This window comes from Merops nubicus, unplaced genomic scaffold (genome assembly GCF_000691845.1).
Source record: "Merops nubicus isolate BGI_N331 unplaced genomic scaffold, ASM69184v1 scaffold332, whole genome shotgun sequence".
Lineage (NCBI taxonomy): Eukaryota > Metazoa > Chordata > Aves > Coraciiformes > Meropidae > Merops > Merops nubicus.
The window spans coordinates 103,820-123,827 of record NW_008595374.1 but is presented as its reverse complement, the minus strand read 5'-3'; the positions used below and the strand labels follow the sequence as shown (position 1 = coordinate 123,827).

At 50.5% G+C, this 20,008-nt stretch overlaps 1 protein-coding gene across 1 annotated transcript in view; it reads left to right on the top strand.

Annotated features, from left to right (window-relative positions):
* TSPAN4 (tetraspanin 4) overlaps positions 1-4,383 on the top strand; it is a gene marked incomplete at its 5' end in the record, with an annotated part of 9,402 nt that extends 5,019 nt beyond the window's left edge. The window contains 3 exons of the mRNA XM_008936001.1: positions 2,105-2,236; positions 3,636-3,719; positions 4,267-4,383. Coding sequence (XP_008934249.1) covers positions 2,105-2,236; positions 3,636-3,719; positions 4,267-4,335 — 285 coding nt within the window. The remainder of the gene's footprint in view (positions 1-2,104; positions 2,237-3,635; positions 3,720-4,266) is intronic.
* Between the last annotated feature and the right edge of the window lie 15,625 nt (positions 4,384-20,008).

Sequence of the window (20,008 nt, the reverse complement as noted above, 5' to 3'; positions counted from 1 at the left end):
TGTCCTTGTGCTGGGGGCTCAGAGCTGGACACAGACTCCAGGGGAGGTCTCACAGGGCAGAGCAGAGGGGCAGGGTCACCCCTCTCCAGCTGCTGGCCTCGCTGGCTGTGCTTTGTGCCCAGAGGGTGGCTCGTTGCCCCAGGCCCAGCCCTGCTCCCCCACGGCCACCAGGCCTGGGCTGCTCTCCTCGTGTTCCACGTGCTCCCCTCGGCGTTTGGGGCACGGGGAGCTCCTCCACGGCCTGAGGGAAAGGGGGAAGGAGAAGGTCACAAACTTGGCTTAGCTTCATCAGTTTGCAGAAAGCGAGGCTGGCAAACACAAACCAACGAGCTCAGGGGTGGCTCCTGCCATGGACCACACCCGAATTCTGAACAGGAGCTTCAGGGGAGAGATGTGACTCTGGGACAGATTCCTGACCGACGTGTGCTGGGCAGGAGAAGGACTGAGCACCAAAATGTCCCTGCCTGGGACAGGGTTCTGCTGGTGCATCGTCACACGTGGCACCCCTGCCCTCTATTGGTCTTCAGTGGCAGGTCTGGTCTGCCACGAGTTCAGCCTTTTGGGTTATTTGGGGGTTTATATACATATGTAAGGAAAAACTCTCCCTCGGGCCAGAGGAGCCCCCAGGAGCTGAAGCAGGTGCTGGGGGCTGCGTGGGGCTGAGCTGTCAGGAAGGAGGAGTGGGCTCTCGGGGTGGGGATTACACTCTGCAGGCCTGGATAAGATCCTGTGTCAACAGAAGGTCACTGGCCAGTCCTTTTGGGGCTAAGCAGGTGGCTGACAGCCTTTGGAAATGGGAGGTGCTGCCAACAGCAGCCCTGCAGCCCAGGGTCAGCTGGTTTTACTCATTAGTGGCTAAATGCCAACACATTCCTCCTCCTGTGGGAGCAGAGGGGTGACAGGAGGTGTGGCCACCTCTGTGGTGACAGGGCTCAGCTCACGTCGTGTCACACCAGCTCCCTGAGGGGGACCATAGAATCACTGTGGTTGAGAGGACCTCTGGGATCCTCAAGTCCAGCCTTCATCCCAACATCTCCCCAACCACCAGACCAGAGCCTCAAGTGCTGCATCTACTCATTTTTTGAGCCCCTCCAGGGATGGTGACTCCACCACCCCCCTGGGCAGGCCGTTCCAGTGCCTGACCACTCTCTCAGGGGAGAAATTCCTCCTAATATCCAATTGAAACCTCCCCTGGTGCAACTTGAGGTCATTTCTCTTGTCCTATTGTTAGCAATGTGGGAGAAGAGACCAATAGCAGCCTCACTACAGCCTCCTTTTAGGTAGTTGTAGATATCATTAAGGTCTCCTCTCAGTCTTCTCTTCTCCAGACTAAACCACCCCAGTTTGCTCAGCTGGTCTCCACAAGGAATGTTTTCCAGCCCTCTCACCCCCTCGTTGCCCCACTCCAGCATCTCCATGTCCTGTGGTGCCCAAAACTGGAGACAGGACTCAGGCTGTGGCCTCCCCAGTGCCCAGTCCAGGGGCAGGATCACCTCCTGCTGGGCACACAGGTTCTGACCCAGGCCAGGGTGCCAGTGGCCAGCTGGGCACACTCTGCACCCAGTGTGGGCACCACCCAGGGCAGCACTGGGGGGACATGAAGGAGCTGCACCCGAGGGAGAGGAGGAGGAAGCAAAATGCAGCTTGTGCTGCCAGAGGGGCTCAGCAGGGAGCAGCTCAGAGGGGCCTTTGCCCTGCTGGCTGCAGCGTGTGCCGTGGGGAGCCCGGGATCCACAGCTCCTGGGTGCTCTGCTGGCACCCTAAATAACTCCTCCCTGACCAGAATTATTGACAACCCTGCTCAGTCCCACCACCTCTGAACCTCCACGCTTGGCTGGGGGTGTCCAGGTCCAGCTCCTGCAGTGTCCTGCCATGGCAAATGGGTGCCTTGGCTTCTGGGAGCAACATCAGCTGCATGTAAAACCATATAAAGCATAGTAAAAGATGGGGGGAGGTGGGGGCTCAGTTTGGGTGGAGCAGAGGAACTGCTGAAACTCTCAAGCCCGTTGCAGTGCAGTTGAGCTGCACGCCCTGCCCAGCCCCAGGGGGCCCAGGCTGACACCAGCACAGCTCACACTGACCCCTCGGGGGCTCTCCTCTGCAGTTCAGGTGCTGTGGGGTCTCCAACTACACGGACTGGTTCGAGGTGTACAACGCCAGCCGCGTGCCCGACTCCTGCTGCCTGGAGTTCAGCGAGAACTGCGGCCTGCACTCCCCGGGCACCTGGTGGAAGGCGGTGAGTGGGGGTCCCGGGGCTCACCTGCACCCCTGGCTCTTCACCTCCCAGGAAACAGTCACCACATGAGTATTCTGATGAGCTGAAGGCTTTTGTTCCAGGAGGCTTCGAGCTGCTGTTCCACACTGCAGGCTCTGGAGCACAGCCCAGCTGGGAAGTGGCAGGATTGGCCTTGTTCATGTCCCACCTCGCAGGTGGCATTAAAGGAACCAGTCCACAAGCCCTGGAGCTTGTCATGGCCCAGGCAGGTGTGAAGCAGGAGTCCTGTGTGAGCCTGGAGGGCTCTGCTCCAGCCAGGAGCCTTCAGGGGGTCCCACAGCACAGGAGGAGAGCAGGACCTGCCCCACGGCATCACCAGCAGTGGGGTCTTTCTGCAGGGAGTTTCTGCACTGGCCTGCAGTCAAATTCAAAACCCCACGGGACAATTTCCCTGCAGTGTCCTCAGCAGGATCCTGCCAGAGCAGCTCAGTAGAGCCTGGAGCCTGCTCTGAAACGAGCTCAGCAGTAATTTGTGCTAACCACAGGCAGAGCCCCTGCCCGGGAGGGGGCTGGCACTGGCAGAGGCTGAGTGCCAACCAGCCACAGCTCCCCTCAGCCTCTTGGGTTGTCCCAGGTCACACTGTGAATTTAAGGGCTTAAAAGTTCCTCCTCTGTTTTATTTGGGGCACTAAGAAGAGAAGCACAGGCTATCACCACCTCTTCTGGTGGGTAGATAGATAGATAGATAGATAGATAGATAGATGCATGGATGGATGGATGGATGGATGGATGGATGTGTGAGCATTCTGTACCTGTGTGACAGCCACTGACTGAAGGCCAGATGATTTCTGACCATGTACAGTGGTGACACAGAGGCCACAGTTGTTGCACAAGGTCACCTTGCTGACATGATTTATTATTTACACGTTATTTAAAGCAAGGTTTCACATGCCCCAGTTCCATCCACTTCAAAACGGGGCCAGGAACAGGAGGTTACAGCCACAGCAGAGTTTAAAGCAGGGAGGAAATACATACATATTTTATACATACATTTTATAGGAAGTATTTGTTTTCCTGCACCATGGAGGAGGGGAAGGGCTCATTCAGGAGTTCTAACTGCTCCTAGCTGCACTTTAAAGGACAAAGAGGACTCAAAGCCATGGTTTATTATATTACTGGCCCAAATTATCTGGGGAGGTCCTCAGGCAGCATTTTGAAGGCGCTCTACTTGGTGCATCATGACAACCCACGTTCAAGCTTCACCCCAGAAACACACAGGAGCTGCTGCAACACTGAAATGAAAAACCCCAGGTTGCAGCAGAGCCCAGGCTGGCTCTGCTGTCTGTGCATGCCCAGGGGAGGGGAGAGGGGAGCTGTGTGTTTATGGCTAATCCCATCTTCTGGGTTGTTTTCTTTCCAGCCTTGCTACGAAACAGTGAAAATATGGCTCCAGGAGAACTTACTAGCAGTGGGGATCTTCGGCCTGTGCACAGCTATGGTGCAGGTACAGTCTGAGAGCAGTGTTCTAGTTCTGGTTCACTGTCACTACACAGGAGCCACACCCCACCCCAGTACAGTTTATCAATTTAAGTTCTCATCTTTCCAAGTTTTGCACCCTGTTGAAGCACAGCTTGGCAAGATTTAAGCCTCTTCTAACTGAGTTGAAGTGCTACGTACAGCTCTGTACAGAGATTTATACCCAGTTTCCCCCTTTATTGATAAAGGAGCATGCAGGTCTCAAAATACCAGCAGGAACTATTCATGGAAAGGCTAAATTTTAAGTGGACAAATTAAGTGAATTAATAGAAGAGTATAGAACTCATAAAAAATAAACTCTACCTGTGCCAACCTTATTCCAGTGGCAGTGTTTGCAGTGGTGTGGCAGGAGCAGCAGTGACCTCCCACCACAGCTCAGGGCTGACCCTGCTGCCCCCCCAGGCCACGGCTGCAGAAATAACCACACAGCCCCCACAGCTCGTCCCCCTCTTTGGTGTCTCACTAGGTAAGGGGGTTGCTTACTGAAAACCCTTGTTTGGTTTTTTTCCTCCTAGATTCTGGGGCTCACCTTCGCCATGACCATGTACTGCCAGGTCGTCAAGGCAGACACCTACTGTGCATAGACACCCGTCCCAGCCCTTCTGCTCCTCCTCCAAAGGACACAGGAGAAATCTCCTTCATGCTCATTCGTCTGACTTTTTGGTTTTTTTCTCCCCTTTGTACTATAAACTGTGTATAATGCTGTAATAATTTCTGAAGGTTTTGTGACTCACTTTACTGAATCCCACTTGACCGAAGGAGGACGGGAAGAAAAAGTCAGTACTGGAAGCAGCACAGGTAAGAAGCAGCCTGGTCTTCAAGGAGAAGAAAACCTCTGGAGAGCAAGAGTTCCTCCTCACAGCCCAGGGCGAGGCCAGGGAGGCTGCTTGCGAGGGGCTGATCTGCAGACTGACCTTAGGAAAAGGTGGCACTGAGGCGACTGCTGCGAGACCTCCCAGGCCAGCTGCCCAGGCTGCAGCCTGCAGGAGGGCATGGAAAGCTCTGGAAAGCTCTGGAAAGCTCTGGAAAGCTCTGGAAAGCTCTGCCCTGGGGAGCGGAGGGGCCGAGGGGCTGGCACTGCAGGCAGCTGGAATATACCCCAGGTGCTCACAGCTGGAGTGGAGCTCGAGCAGCCCCCTCCAGGGGCCTCGGCCCATCCCGTCGCCGGGCGAGGAACATCTTCAGAAATAGGTTATTTGAGAGGAGTGGTTTTAATCTGCTGTGCAGCAGAGTTGGGCTTTTGACTGGGATCTGTCCAGGGGGTCTGGCTGTTGAGGGAAAACACTGCTGGCCACTGTCTCGTTCAGTGCCAGTGGCGTGTGGATGGTGGGCTGCATATGTAATGTATCTATTCCATTCTCATACACGCTGTTCTGGAAGGAGGTGACAATACCCAGCCTCTAGCTCAGCAAGGGGGACCCTTCCTGTCCCATTTTACATTCCAACTGAAGTCACCAAGTGTTAGTTCTCGCAGAGGCACCGTCACCTGCACCTCTGGGGAGCAAGTCCTTGCTTTCAGCTGTATCTTCATTTCAGCACCAGGCTCTCGCTCTCATTCTGCTCGGGGGTTTTTTTTGTGTTTTGTATTTTTTTTTTCTATCATCCCTGCTTCAAGTTAGTCTGCCAAGAAATATCACTCATTTCCACACGTGAAGATCCGTACAGAGCTGTCAGCTGCTCCTTCCCTCAATGTCACCATTTCATTAATTTACTTTGGGATATCATCATCTGCAGGTATGATGGAGTTGGCCTCGCTGGGGAAAAAGCTTTTGCACGTTGCTTATTTTTTTCTGAGAGTTATTAAGACTTCAGATGGGTTTATGCATAGCTCTCCCCCCACCCCAGCTGCAGGCTTACAGCAGCCAAAACACATCAGTCTGTGTTAGAACAGGAGGCACCTCCCAGTTCTTTTTTTCAGCCCCATCTCCCTGTGCCCAGCTGCTGGCTGGAATGTGCCCCACACTTTCAGGAATCTGCAAAAATCAAGGTCATGGCTTTCCTTCACCAGAGAACAGCCTCCAGCTGTCTGATTTCCCCACCCCACACTGGTGGCTGAAGTAGCTGACGTGGTGCCTTTCTGTGCACACCTTCTCGTGAGGAGGTTGAGGACCAGACATTTCCCTGACTCATGTTAACAGAGCTCAGCCCAGCCCGAGGTTAAACCACGGGAGCAGCCCAAGGAAGAGACTCTGCTCTGGGTGCTGCCATCAGCAGAGGCTCAGGGGCTCTGCTTCCTGAGCCCAGCCTGACCTGCCACTGGCCCTGCCCCATGAAAGGTGGTCCAGGTTTGCTCCTTCCCTTTGCTCTGTTCCTTCTTGGCCACACAGCCACGACCCCAGGTTAGATGTACTGTTAGTTCTCCACGTGGTTTCTGGTTCGTACCCACAAGTGCTCCTGCTGACAGCTCAGAGTTCCCACCACTGAGAAGCAGCACAACAGAGCGATGAATACATCAATAAAACATGGATTTTTTCAGAAAGATAAAAGGTAGACAAGTCTATTTGTAGTGATCCCTGCCATTAAAGATCGACACAGAGCCAGCAGCCTGACAGTGCTCAGCTGACAGGAGCAAACCCTGGTGCAACTCTCACCAGTCTGCCTGGAGGTGCTGCAGGGGGAGGAGCTCCCACAAACCCCCCGCCCGAGGGTCTCCCAGCAGCAGGAGCTGAACTCCTGGAGAAGAGAAGACTGGGGGTGCTGGAGCTCAGCGAAGCCGACGGGGGAGATGCAGGGAGAGGTGGAGGCTGAGGGCAGCTCCCTCAGGGCAGTTCCCTCGAATCATGTTCCACGGCGTTGGTGTCTTTACAACAAGATAAACTGCCTTGTTTTCTAACACCACAGGGAGCGTGAGCACTGCTCGCTGTGTAAACCTGTCACTGAACAGACTACAGCACTAACTGCTGAAAGGAAAGGACAGAAGGAACAAACCAACCAGGCCACAGATTGCTGCTCTTTTTTTTTTTTAAACACTACCCTTACACTGCCAACTGAGATGCTTCTACAACTTGTTTATCGTTTGAACTCGACTGTTTTCTGTGTTTGATGTTATTAACTCTCTTCACACAGGCCAAGCAGATGTTACGGTGCCTAAAGCATTACCAGCACAATCCAATTTCAAACCTCTGAGCACACAGCATACAACAAGCCTCAGATTTCCTGCATCTCTTTCTAAAAGGGTATTTCGTGGTAGGTAACAGCAACAATCATTTTTTTTTTAAAAAAAAAACAAAAAAAAAGGCTAGTTCCATGGGATGTGTAAAACCTCATGCTGGACTGGTTGATCTGAACGAAACAGCCTCCAGTTCCTCAGCCCCTGTGAAGGCTCCTGGTCCCTCCCGTGTGCAGGGTTGCCATTGCTCCCAGCAGTGTCTGCTCACCTGGAGTCACGTTTTCTGCACTGCTTTCCCCTCTCACCTGGGACACCAAGGAGGACTCGATGCATTTCAGGTCAAGGCAGAACAAAGGCCCTGAGGGAGAGCAGCTCCTGCCTTGCACCCGCTGCTCCAGTGCTGGACGGGAGGCACAGGGCACCTGCACCGGCCGAGCCCGGCCACAGCAGCACTCGGCTCTGAGGCTCCAGTAGACTCCTGGCTTTTCATCTTCACAATTATAATACTAGATATAGCTATATATTTAATGGAATATGGGCTATTTTCCTGTACAGTGACTGTCAGTAGTGGCCAGATCTTATTGCTTGTACAACAGAATTATTTAGCTCCACATCTTAGAGTGCAGAGTCACCGAGAGTCACTCCAGCCTCTGTTCTACAAACACTTTGTTCCTCCCCCTCAAGTAACATGAACTTGTAAAGGTTTATTCTCCCATTTAGTAACTGCCACCCGAATGCAGCGTTGTGTGATTTATCAGGCAGAGAGGAGGGAGCTTGCTCAGAAGCTGTGGGAGCATTTGCTCTGGCACGGGCAGCGTGGCTGCGGTGCAGCTCCAGCCACCCCAGCCCTCCCCTGAACTGACGGGGGCCGTGGCTCAGCTCCTCTCCCACTCCCACAGGAGGTGGGTGCTGGGGAGAAGGCTGAGGCTGTAGCTCACCCCGAGCCTGCCTGGGGTGCTGGAGCTGTGGCCCCAGGGGCAGGCAGCAGGAAGCAGCAGCGGATGGGGGCGTTTGCTCTGAAACCAGACTCGGGAGGAACTTTGCCTCCGAGGGTCCCTGCGGAGTGCAGAGGATCCCTGTAGGTGCTGGGTTAGACAATTCACACCGTGAGAGGTCAGGACCCACCGTGGGAAGTGCTGCTTGGGTTCCAGGGTGAATTCTCCTCCGTTTGTCACCACTCTGGCCACAGTGGGCAGGTCTCTGCAGTGCTGTGGGTTCTGTCGCTGCAGCTACGCCGATACGTTTTTGTGCATTCATATAAAGAACAAAAAAAAAATCTAAAATATACATTTTATTTTTTAAACTTATTAAATATTCTTTAAAGTTTATCGCAGAACGTCTTTTGTATTCTTTGTAAAGAATATACAGTCTCTCCAGGGAGTGTGTCCATACCCACAGATGTGTGCTGCACGTGCACACAGGGAGTGTACCCAGTAAAACCACAGCAGTGGTTTTTTTTGGTCATTTCTCTTTGTCTTTCCCTTGACCCAGCTTTCCTTATTGATTTTTTTATTATCATTTAAGTGTTTTACCCATTCCCAGGTGAACTTAAACCCCCTTTTGCTTCCTCTTAAGGGCAACCTGAAATGATGTGGTAGTTGATAATAATTCAGAAAATACCTGGAGGTCAGGTTTACAGTAGGACAAAATAGCCCCCAAGCCAATCCTTGTCTGGTACTGATAATTTTGAAACAAAAAGTCTTCTTTTTTTGAGGTAGTTTTGCTTAGATTCAGAAATTATATGGAAAAACTTGGACAATTAACTCCTCTAAGCCAGGTGCACTCTGAGCAGCACCACAGGCACGTGTGCTGTGGAGAGGCTCAGGGTAGCTGTGGCCTCAAATGGAGACCCAGAGGTTTTGGAGGTGGTGGCAGGAAAGCTCCCAACAGGTAACCCAGCCCTTCGGTGGCAGGTCTGGCAGCTCCCTCTGCTCAGCAGCTGTGTTACAGGAGTTCTCTTCAGCCCTTGAAGTGCACCACTAGATGGTCTCATTAACCACATCCACCCCTAATTGCTTTCTGAGTGGTGAGCCCTTCAGCCTGACAGTGCAGCAAAGCTCATCGTGTGCCCACAGAACCCTTCTGATGCAGGGCTCAGCACGGGGCCTTCCAGCTTCATTCATCCACCACGGGTCCTGTGCTTGGCAACGCTGACTTCAGGATTCTTGCAGCTCTACAACCTTCACAGCTCCCAGTTTGTCTGAATTTGTCTTTCCACTAAAGCCTAAACCTCAAGCAGAGCACGCTATTGATCTTTTTCCAGCTCCCATTGTTTGAAAGCACACAGCCATGCAGCTTCCCCCAGCAGCCAGCCCAGCTCAGTTGTCTTCTGCTTTTTGAACTACACGTTGGCATAGCCCAGGAAGTTCCTATTTTAATCCACAACTAACCTACGATTTCAGCTGCTCTCCTTTCCTGCTGTTTCAGCTGCTCTCCTTTCTTAAAGATGTTTAACACAACCTGGTAGCATCAGGCTGTGTTACACAACACAAAGCACCTTCTGGCAGCATGGGGATAATTTTTAGAGAGACTTAGAGGTGCCTTCTCATCATCAGCCCAAGGTTTCTCTTGGCACATCTGAAGTATGAAACAGAGCCCTTCATCTCTCACGTCCTGGACATGACAAGACCCAAGGAAGGACAGACTCTGCTGTTCTTGGCCCACCCAAGTGCAGTGGGAAGGGTTGGTGTTCTGAAGCCCCATCAGGTGCCTAGGGAGGTCATTTTAGCCTAGCCCTGGCCTTCCCCACCCCAGAACTGCTGTGGTGCTCTGCCTGCCAGGCTACAAGAATAACTTGGAAGGATGGGATCATACCCACTACAAACCTCCCCATGGCACTGCTGCTACTGAATATGCTTCAGATCACAGCCAACAAAATCAAATAACTATACAATTAAATCTCTACAAAACAAAGTGCAGCATATTAACCAACTGTGGGCGTGCATTGCTTATGCAATTTGTTTTTCCACATGGACAGCAACAAGAGTTTCAGCTGCCCTTCAGTCATCCTGAAGGTGCTAAAAACCACCACAGAGTTCAGGAGCTGGCTTGTCAACGTCCATTTGGATGCAGCTCAGCATCTCCCTCCTGCCCAAACACCTTCCCTGGGCTGTGAAGCTTAAACCCATCACTGCTCCAGCCCTTCCAGCATGGAAACCTGCTGCTCAAGGTCCCAGGCTGCCCAGTGTGGAGCTACCTGCACTTGAGGACTTTCAGCATCCCAGGACAGACATCTGGCATGGCTTTATGGTGAGCCAGGAGACCACAGCCTAGCAGGGAGAAGGGAGACTGTGACCAAGTCATTCATGTCCCTGGTGGTTCAGCATTCTCCACTGAGCTTCACACTGCAGGGATTATTTTTCCCCCTTTTAACCCAATTTATCTTGGAAACTTGTTCAGTATCACAGACAGCTGCAATTAACTGATTCTGATACTACAGGTCCGTTTGGATAACAAACACCCAGAATACTGAGCTAAAAAAAAGCCTCAGCCTAGAAATTGCTGTTCTGAAAGGAACCCACACAGCACTGAGGGGACTGCAGCAGCACCCCCACATTTTGTGCTGTCCAAGGATGATTTCTACCAAAAAACCCACAAAGGCAAATTCTCAGTTCTCTCCTTTTCAAGCTCTCACTTCTCCAGGAGTTGAACCCTCCCCCAAGGGACTCAGAGCTCTTTACAACTCAGTTAAGGTGAAGTGTTTGTGGACGAGCCCTTCGCCGTGGTGCTGCCAGAGCCTTGAGCTGGCAGCTGAGGCACTAAGAGCCCCTCTGCAGCCCCCATCTGCCCAGCACACGTCCCTTTGCCCCCTGATGTCCTGTGAAGGCCCCGCTGGCCCTGGCTGAGCAGGAAGCCACAAGTGATGCTGCTCGGGAGGGCTCTTCCCCCAGAGCTCAGGACCTGCACACACAAGATGTTAGAGAGCAAAAATGTTCCCCCCTCAAAGCAGAGGTGCTGGGGCTGCTCTCGTGGTGAGCAGCAAGGGTGAGACAGCCTCTCCAGGAGAGAGCTGCCTCCTGGTTGGAAACACTCCTGCTTTTGGGGGAAGGACAAAACCAGTGAGCTCAGAGCTGGGCACGACTGACGGGCTGGAGACACGAGAGCACCTGGACTGATTGATGTGTCATAGTTACCAACTCACTTGCCCCAAACAACTCACCAGCTTGGAAGTACAGCTTGTTGTCATGGAACTTGCTTGATATTTGGTGCTAATAAAAATTGAAGTTTTAAATCTCCTTCCTGTGAAGTCTGTGCGTTAAAGTTCTTCCCCATTAACCACCTCCTTACTCCTGGCTGCTCCCCACTGCTGGTTACCCTGACACAAAACCATCCCCACCAGGAGAAGGGGCTCTGGAGTGGAGTGCTTGCAGGGTCAAAAGAGGAGTTAGCACATGGAAAAAATGCTCGCTGCAAATCACACCCTCTCCTTCCTGATGGAATCAAGAGTTAATGCACATTCAAAAACCTACATTTCTTCTTCTCAGAACTAGAATGTTCCAGTGCAAGCAGTCTCTGCAGAGGACTCCAATTTATACAGTCTTCTGCACCAGGCAAGGGGAGGGAGAAAAAGAAACCAAGAATAGCAGGTATGAAAAAACAGATTAAAACTATGGGAGATGGTTGGAAATGGACAGGAGACCTGAGCAGACACACGTGGCACCTGAGGAGGTTGTTTTTTCCTACCCTAAGGCACAAAACTAGAGCTGAAATACATGGTCAGGGTATTCACAACAGACCCAGATGCTCCCAGAACTGGCTCAGGGTCTGTCAAAGCCTCTATAAAGGTTCCTCCTGGTCCCTGTGATTTACCACATTCGGGGGGGTTGAGGCTGATGTAGATGGGGGTTCTCTCGTTTCTGGAGCTCAGGCAGCCCTCTGTAGCACTGGGCTCCAGAGCTGTGTGGCCAAGGCTGTGCTGCCCTGCTGGGACTGCCCTTCCTCCCTCCCTGAGAGCACTCATCCTCCCACCCAGGCACACAGAGACCTCCTGAGCCAGGGCCACCAGGAGGAGGGGACCTCACCGACCCCCTGCATACACCAGGCCAAAGTTAAATGGTCAGTGCAATCTTCTGGACCTTTTTTCCCCTGGATCCTGCCTTCCTCCTGTTCTGCCTGCTCTCCTGTCCTCAGGCTGCAGTCCCTCCCCTCCTGCTGCTGCAGGCTCACGAGGCTGCTGAAGGCCACTGGAATCCCCAGGTGATAAAACAGCTACAGGACAGGCCCTAATTCCTCTTACAGCCTCCAACCCCCAGCACTTCCAGCCTCAATCCAGGGAGCATTTAAACACAACTGAAACATTACTGAGCACTGCTGAGAGCCAGAACTTTGGAAGGAACTCGGCGTGTCCCAGCTGGTCTCAGAGTCAGTGTCCTGAGAGCTGAAAAGCTTTCCTGCCATCAGGGTGGTTACACAGACCAGGAGGGGGTTCAGCTGCTCAGCAAGTGTCCTGGTGCCTCAGCTGCCCCCACAGCTCTGCTGAGGTCTGGCAGGAACTGGGGCCAGCTCTGCCACTCTCAGTGCTGATGATGCAAGCTTACTTCATTTTCCTTTTAATTTAGAGAGCTCTTGCTGAAAATTAAAGATTCCCCAAGAGCTATAAAGCATGAAGTGGCAAATTAAACTGAAATTGAGATAATCCCCAGAAATGTGTACACAAGAAAAGCAACTGTAAGGCCAAACACCTTCCAGAACAGTTAAGGTCTTACATAAACAAGAAAACGTGATGTTCTACAGCAAAAATATTCTCAGGCCTTTCAAGTTGTCTGAAGACATCTCAGAATGCATCAGAGAGTCCTAGAATGGGTTGGGAAGGGGCCTTAAAGATCATCTGGTTCCAACCCCATGCCATGCACCATTACAGACCTTCACAGACAAGAGGATTTTAAAGACAATAACAATGTTTTTAAGAAGTGGGAGGCAGCTGAGCCAGCCTTGCCAAAGTCTCTGTGGCTGCCTTCCTGAGAGCACGTCTGCAGGCTCAGCATTAGCTCCTCTTCAGCATTTTCAAGCAGCAGCAGCTGCAGTTTGGAAGCCAGATCTCTGTTCAGGTAGCAGGCTGCTCAGCTCTGCAGCTCTTGTCTCCCAGGGCTGTGTGAGGTTGTCCTGTGGCAGCAGGACAGTGAGAGGTGAGCCAGGACCACCACTCCAGGTTAGAGATGGCCACAGAAGGAATCCAAGCCCCAAGGCTGGACGTGGCTTTGCCAGCAGGCAGGGCTGGGCTGCACTCTCAGCTCTGTCTTCAGGGCAATTTTTGAAGCAGAGAAAATGATGATTCCCCAGGGAACCTGCACAACCACAATGCCTAAGCATGTTTGGAGATTATCAGTCAGGGCTTTTAACTCCAGCTCTGTGTTTCCATTAATCCACTGAGCTGCCAGCCCAATCTCATGCTGGCAGGCTCACTCGCTGCCTGACAATAGAGACCTTATTAAATATTAAAGTCTTAATCTTAAGTACTTCTGTATGGCTGAGAAATCCTAAACAGGGCCCAAAAGATAAACATTTTCCCACTAAAAATATCCATATGTGTATATATACACACACACACAGAGTGGCATTAGCCAAACCTTCCCATGCAGGCAGAAGTGTGTAATAAATCCACTGGTTCCAAAGCAGCCCGTGTGTCCCCACAGCCACACACTCCCCCACTTCTCTAGGCCCAGGGCTCATGGCTCACCTCGAAGGGCAAAAGCTGCCTTGGGATGCCCCCTGGGCAGTCAGGAGGAGGCTCAGACTCTGGTAATGCTGGTGGGAAACACCACAGGTAGAAGAGAAACAGCCCTGAGAGCTCGTGGAGAGCGTGGCTGGTTCCACTGTTGGAGGAACTGAGCCCTTCCAGAAGAGATCATTCTTTTGCCTTCTTTCTTTGTGCCCTTCTCTCCAACCCCACTTTTCTCCTGCTGCCAGGTCTGCTCCTCTCTGCAGAGCATCTCCTCTCTGCAAAGCCAGCACTCAGAGCACAGCACTTCCCTACAGACAGAAACAGGAACTCCATTTCCCTTTCTAGACAGGCTCAGAGAGCAAACAAGGGTCAGACAGGCCTTACACCCACGGGGGGAAACTTGGATGTTGCCAAAAAATGCAAGAAATAAGGAGCTTAGAGTCTGTGCATACACATAAACCTAGAGCTGACCCAAAAGCAGAGCACTGGATTTAGTGCTGGGGTAAAACAGGGTGAGGCAGCTGCCTGAGGCTCTCCCAGCACAGGCTGGGGGAGATGCTGCCCTGCTCCCTGCCAGGGGACAGCACGGGTGGCACGTGGGCACTGCCATGCCCAGCACACCGTTGACATGTGGATTCAAGACAGTCATTGCAAACCCAACAGCCTCCCAGCATCTTGCCATGATCTTGTCAGCTCTCAAGACGCCGAGTGCCCGTCGGGGTGTGTCTGGCTGGAGGTTCAGCTGAGGCTCTGCCCCTCGTGGCCCTCACCCAGGTCACCTGCAAGCCCAGCCCCAGAACAAAGTGCAGAGCAGGGCCCTTTGCAGGAGCCCAGAGCAATGATGTGGTTTCCACATCAACCCAGCACTCCATGCATCTTTGTCCACCCTGCACCAGTGGCCCATAGGACCATACCTGGGAAGTGCAAGCTCTGGAAAGTGTCTCTTTTAAAACAATATTCCAGTTCTGTTCCAAGACCCACAGGCCAGCCCCCAAAACAATCACAGATGTGGTAATAAAATGATTTTTCCATTTATCTGTTCTTCTTGTGTGTCCTCTAGCTTAGTCTGTACACAGATTATTCAATACTTGAACACCCATTTTATAAGGATGCTCTTTAGAAATCCTCACTATACAAGCTTACAAAAGCTTCTTTAAGCAGAAGCAACAAAAAAACACCACAGAGGCATTTTAATGGACAAAACCTGAGGTGCAAAATAGTTTGAAGAAAAAGAACATGTTACTTGCATAAGCACAGGAAATAATTATTCTGATAATGTGCAGAACAATCCACGAGACATTAAATAAAAATAAGCATTTCAGCTTCTAAATAAATTCTTTCATAATCTCTGCTTTTGACAGGTAAGCCAAGTTTCCCTTGCCATAAATTCTATGTGCCCTAGTAGAAACCTTGGCAGACTTATCTCATCATAATTTAATTTCTTCCCTTATCCTTCTTAATTCTTAAAGTTTAATTTAACGTTGGCAGAAACGAGCTGGAATAGTTCAAATTAAGTGGAGAACAGCCATTATTATGAATGCCCATTTTACCAGCCAGTTCCAAATGCTGGAAATAAAAGGGATTTATTCTCCAAAGCATCCGGGCTCCTCAGACCAAGATCCTGCAGACAGATCTATTAGCACCTAATTAACATTTGAGATAGCCCAAGTGTTAGATGGGGGACAGCCCACGCTGCAGACTCAAAACCAGGGGTACTATTAAAGTCGATTCAAGGCAGCACTGTAAGAATCTTTAATTTTGAGGAAATAATTAACCACAGCCTCACATTCCTGACTAACTTCTGCTGCCCATTTCCCACAGTGCTCAGGCACCCAGACTCAGCTGCTGTGGATCCCTCACAACTGGAACTATTCTGCTCCAGCAGCAATGGCAAAAGGGTGAGAAATTTATCAGGACACCAACAACACTAACCCAAAGCCCCTTCCCCAGGGTGATGCACACTTGGGGGGCTCCTCAGGACATCCTGCCCTCCAGCAGAGCACCCCACGCCTGGCTGGCCAGCAGAGAAGGAGCTCTGGGGAAAAGCTGCACACTCCAAGGGGTCTACAGCCAAACCCCTTTATTGCAAAGTATTACAGCCTTTTATAGCAGACAAGAGACAGCCCCTGAGCCCCACAGGTTAAGGAGCCTGTTCACATGCCTGAGCTGAGCTCCTGATGGGTAACAGTTACTGTCCATGCTCTGTCCATGGGCTCTGCCAGCCCTTCCACAACTACAGAGCTGTTGTCAGTCCGTTTGTCAGTGTTTGCATACTTGTCTGGGCAAGCAGCCAACAGAATTCACTAACTCTAAATATTTTGGTACTGAGAGTTACTTTAGGAACTTTCTCAGGCCTACGAGAACCTCACTGCCTGTACTCATTGTCCATGCTCAGCAAAACATATCACCCTGCTCTGCAAGCCACGGTTCCACACAGAGCCAGGTTCTACGTGGTGACAGAGAAGTGCAGGATGGAGAGATGCCAGGAGAGAGCTCTGAGGGCTCACCAGGTGCTGCTCGCTGCCCGTGCTGCATTTCCAAACCACTCCAACACAATCAGAAAGCTCAAACTGTTTCCCTGCCAGCCGGCCGAGCCGTTATCCTCCTGCTCTGTGAGCCCACCCGGTGACATCTCCTGTCACCGTGCAGAAGCTGCCCAGACTGAAGTGCCTGACACCTGCACTGTGGAATGCTTCTCAGTGAGCAAAGCTTCATTATTTTGGGTTTGTTCTGAAATTAGGAGTAAATTCATTCAGATGCAACCATTTCCTCCCAGAAAAGCCCTGATGCTGCCAGTGGAAACACCTTAAAAACGAAAGGTTGTTACTACAGAAGTGGCATTATCAGTAAGAACTGGCTGAGCACAACTTCCCAGCATAGCTCTGTTCTCAGAGGTGTTCTCCAGTTCATCCTTCAAACCACCACCTCCTCTGCCCTTCCAAATCATGGTCTCACACTCTGCAGGCTGAGGGAAAGGCACCATTACTCCTTTTGATTCCCCCCACTCTGCCAGAGCCAACCCAGCGGCAGGAGAGGAGCAGGGTTCTGTTTTCATTGCAGAGCCCTCAGAAGAGCTGCAATCAAGCTGCAGCTGCATTGCTAAATTCTGGTTGAATTATAAACACCAACAAAAATCTAGACAACAAATGGGCTCCCAGACATGCAAGTCAATGGCAAAATGGGGCCTGTGGAGTCCTCAAGCAGCGATGGTGCCTGAAAGGCAGCACCAAAAAATTGCTTTCACTTACAAAGGAAACACCTTGGCATGGAAGCTGAGCTGCAGTTTGGCTCAGACAGCACACACAGAGACCACAGAGTCACTGTCACAGGAGAGAAGCGTGTCCCCTGAAGGAGCAAGGCTTTAAAAAGCACAAGGTATCACCACAAATATGTGAGCTGTAGATCCTGCTTTTTTTCCCTCCACCTCATCCAGCTAAGATGCAGAAAATGCCAGAAGTACCAAGGTGCTGGAAAAAATGTACAAATATTGGGGGGGGGCTGTGGAGGGAGGGGGAGAGCAGATGCCTCAGAGGAGTGACTGGCAGGAGGACTAAAGCACCATCATCCTCCAGCTCAAGTGTGTCATTTGTGCTCCCGTGTCTAGGAAAACATTTCGGCCTTTTAAAGATCCAGCTACTGCCTGTGCCTTCCTGACTTCTTGCAGCAGTTAATTCCTCCACTTAATTGCACGCTGTGCAAATTACTATTTCCATTTATCCTTTGTAGAGTTTCTTGTCTCCTACGTACAGGCAAAGCCATTTTCCTTCCCTCTGTGGTGGGAAGGGAGGGACTCAGCACAGCACACTCTGCTCACTCTGGCACACACACAGCCCCAGCCTGCTGTCAACAGATCCTTCTGCTGCTGCTCCAAATGACTTTGAGAAGACCCTCATGGTGTCAATAAGGGAGGGACCTACTTTGCTCTGGCCTCTTCTGGCTCCTGATGACTCAGCAGCAGAGTGATGGGAGAGAGTCAGAAACCTTGGCTTCTGTTTGCCTTGTGACAGACGTACTCCCCACCACTGAAAAAACACTTTCCTCTTTTGTTTCCCCTTCATCCTTCACCTGCCAGGTCTGGTTAAGGCTCTGTGTGTGCTCTTTGGAACTCTTTACTCTGGGAAGCCTACCTGTTTGTTCATTGCATCATTATCCCTAACAGCCAAGGGCTCCCTGGACAGGGAAGAGGCTTCTCACATTTCTGATAAGTGAGTTTAATACTCCACACACTTGAAATTCAAATTACATGCCAACGTGTACCTGGGAAAGCAATGAGTATTTACAATATTCAGGTTGTCTCCTGCAAATTTCACTCAGTAATGTAATTCTCAGCCAGAAAGCACCAGGAGAAGCCATCAGAACAGTCACCTTGGCTTTTACCAATATGCAAATTCACAAGTATCCTGCCAAGGATACAGCACTAACTCTGCCAAAATACTTCATCTGCCTTGGCTCCACGACAGACAGGGCTCAGAAATGCACAGGGACAGCCTTGGGAAGCCAGGGGCCTGGGTTTCATTTTGCTAAGTCGAGCTCTCTGCTGCTCCTACAAGGAGACAAAGAGTGTGGGTGTTCTGAAAGGAGCTGCTCCAGCCCATTTCTCCTCTCTCCTCAAGCAGCTACGAGCCCTCTGTCTCCCTTGCCTGCCACAACCTCAAGAGTTACAGGCAGATAAGCTCCATGGCTACTGCCAAGGGGAGGAGATGAAATCTGAACACAAAATGGGGCCCTTGCTCATGCCCAAGTTTTTAGCAGTCTGTATCAGAAACCAGGAGAGTCTTCATCCTGGCAGTGATGAATATTCTCCCTGCCACTCATGTATTTTTTTCAATCCTCTTATTAAACCAACTGAAAAATCTGGTTCAGGAAAAAATAAAACTCTTAAAAGTTACCTCTCATTCCCTCTTGTAATCCTAAAGCAAATACTAAAGGTATAACTTAGCCCTCAGTGCTTTAAATTAGTCAATAAACTTCTAAACCAGGCTTCCAAGCATGAGCTCAGCCAATCTCCTGTGTGCAATTGCATCCTCACGTCGACCACAATTTCAGGGTTGATGTGAGTGGAGAAAGAAGGCATTAGATGGAATTTAAAATCCTGGCCCACTGCTTGACACAGAAAGTCCAACTAAAACAATCCCAAGCTAACAGCAAAAGCAATTTACTGTTGATAGAAAGTTCTGAGTTAGGAAGCAGGAGCAGCAAGCAAGGGCCTGGTGGAGCAGCCAACCCCTTCGTGCTGGGGTTCCAAAGGCACCACTGAATAAACCACTTTCTAATGCTGATTCCAGCTCATGACACCAGCAAGCCATGCAGGCTCAAACAAATTTTGACTGATTTTAAGTCATCAGATGTAACATATGAGCCAATCTATTTGCAAAGGGGGTGCTCAGCAATTATGGACAAACTATTTGTCTGCCTGCATTAGCAGAACTGGTCAGCATTGAGTCTGCCAAACACCTCCACCTGCTTCACCAGCTCCAGCACAGAACAAAGGCACTTTGGCTTTCAGTTAGCCAGTTGTCTCAATGAGAGCAAAAGGACAAAGATTATTAACACAGAGGATTTTCATATAAGGATAGGAAATAGCACAGCAAAAATAAGTCCCCCAAAAGGAGCAAAGGAAAACACAAAAGGTTGCAAAACCTGTAAGAGCAGTCAGAGAATCTATAGCAGCTTTTCTGCCCCACAGGAGTTCACCTGAAAAATCAAAAAAACATTGAAGACTGGGTGAAAATAGATGTACAGAGATTCCTACACTGGGTAACTGCCTGCTGGCTATTTGTAGCCACAGTTCCATCCTCCACAAGTGGAAGCAAAGAGAGCATACAGCAGAGTATGTGCTATGTGTATAGCATATATATATATATGTATGTATATAGCCAAAGGTATCAAAAGGTCTACCTAGATCATGCCTAAAAAAGTGTAAGGAAGAATAGGAGAAAAAAAGTGACATTTAGTGAAAATTCGTGACGTCTGTCAGGGTTTTTTTGAGTTGCTTTAACACTGGCAAATGTATGTGATACAGGAGAACAAAATTCCATCTTACCTTTTCCAGCAGGATGAGCAGCAGAGGTGACCATCAGACTGGAGGAGGCTCCTGGCACCTCGAGGAAGGTGAGGTCTGTCACCCAGGTGAGCCCTGGTTTAGGAGTTTAGGTTGTGTTTTGCCTTCCCACACTAAACAATTGCTAAATTTTCCCTTTTAGCTCTACACAATGAGAGAATCAGAGCAGCATGGAAACTCTGTGCCCCGTGAGGGCCACTCAGAAGTGCCCCTCTGCTTTGCCCTCAGCAGGGGAGTGCAGAATTAGTTCTGATGTGCTGGAAGTCAGAGTAAGAGCTTATTTCATCAAGAACTTGTAAGAAATACTTCTTTTGTTTCTCTGGAAATACTGTACAGGTTTTCTGTGGTATTTTTGCTAAAACTTTGTTACTTTGTAATGAAAGAAACATTAAAATATACCTAGAAAAGGTAACTGATATAAGCAGG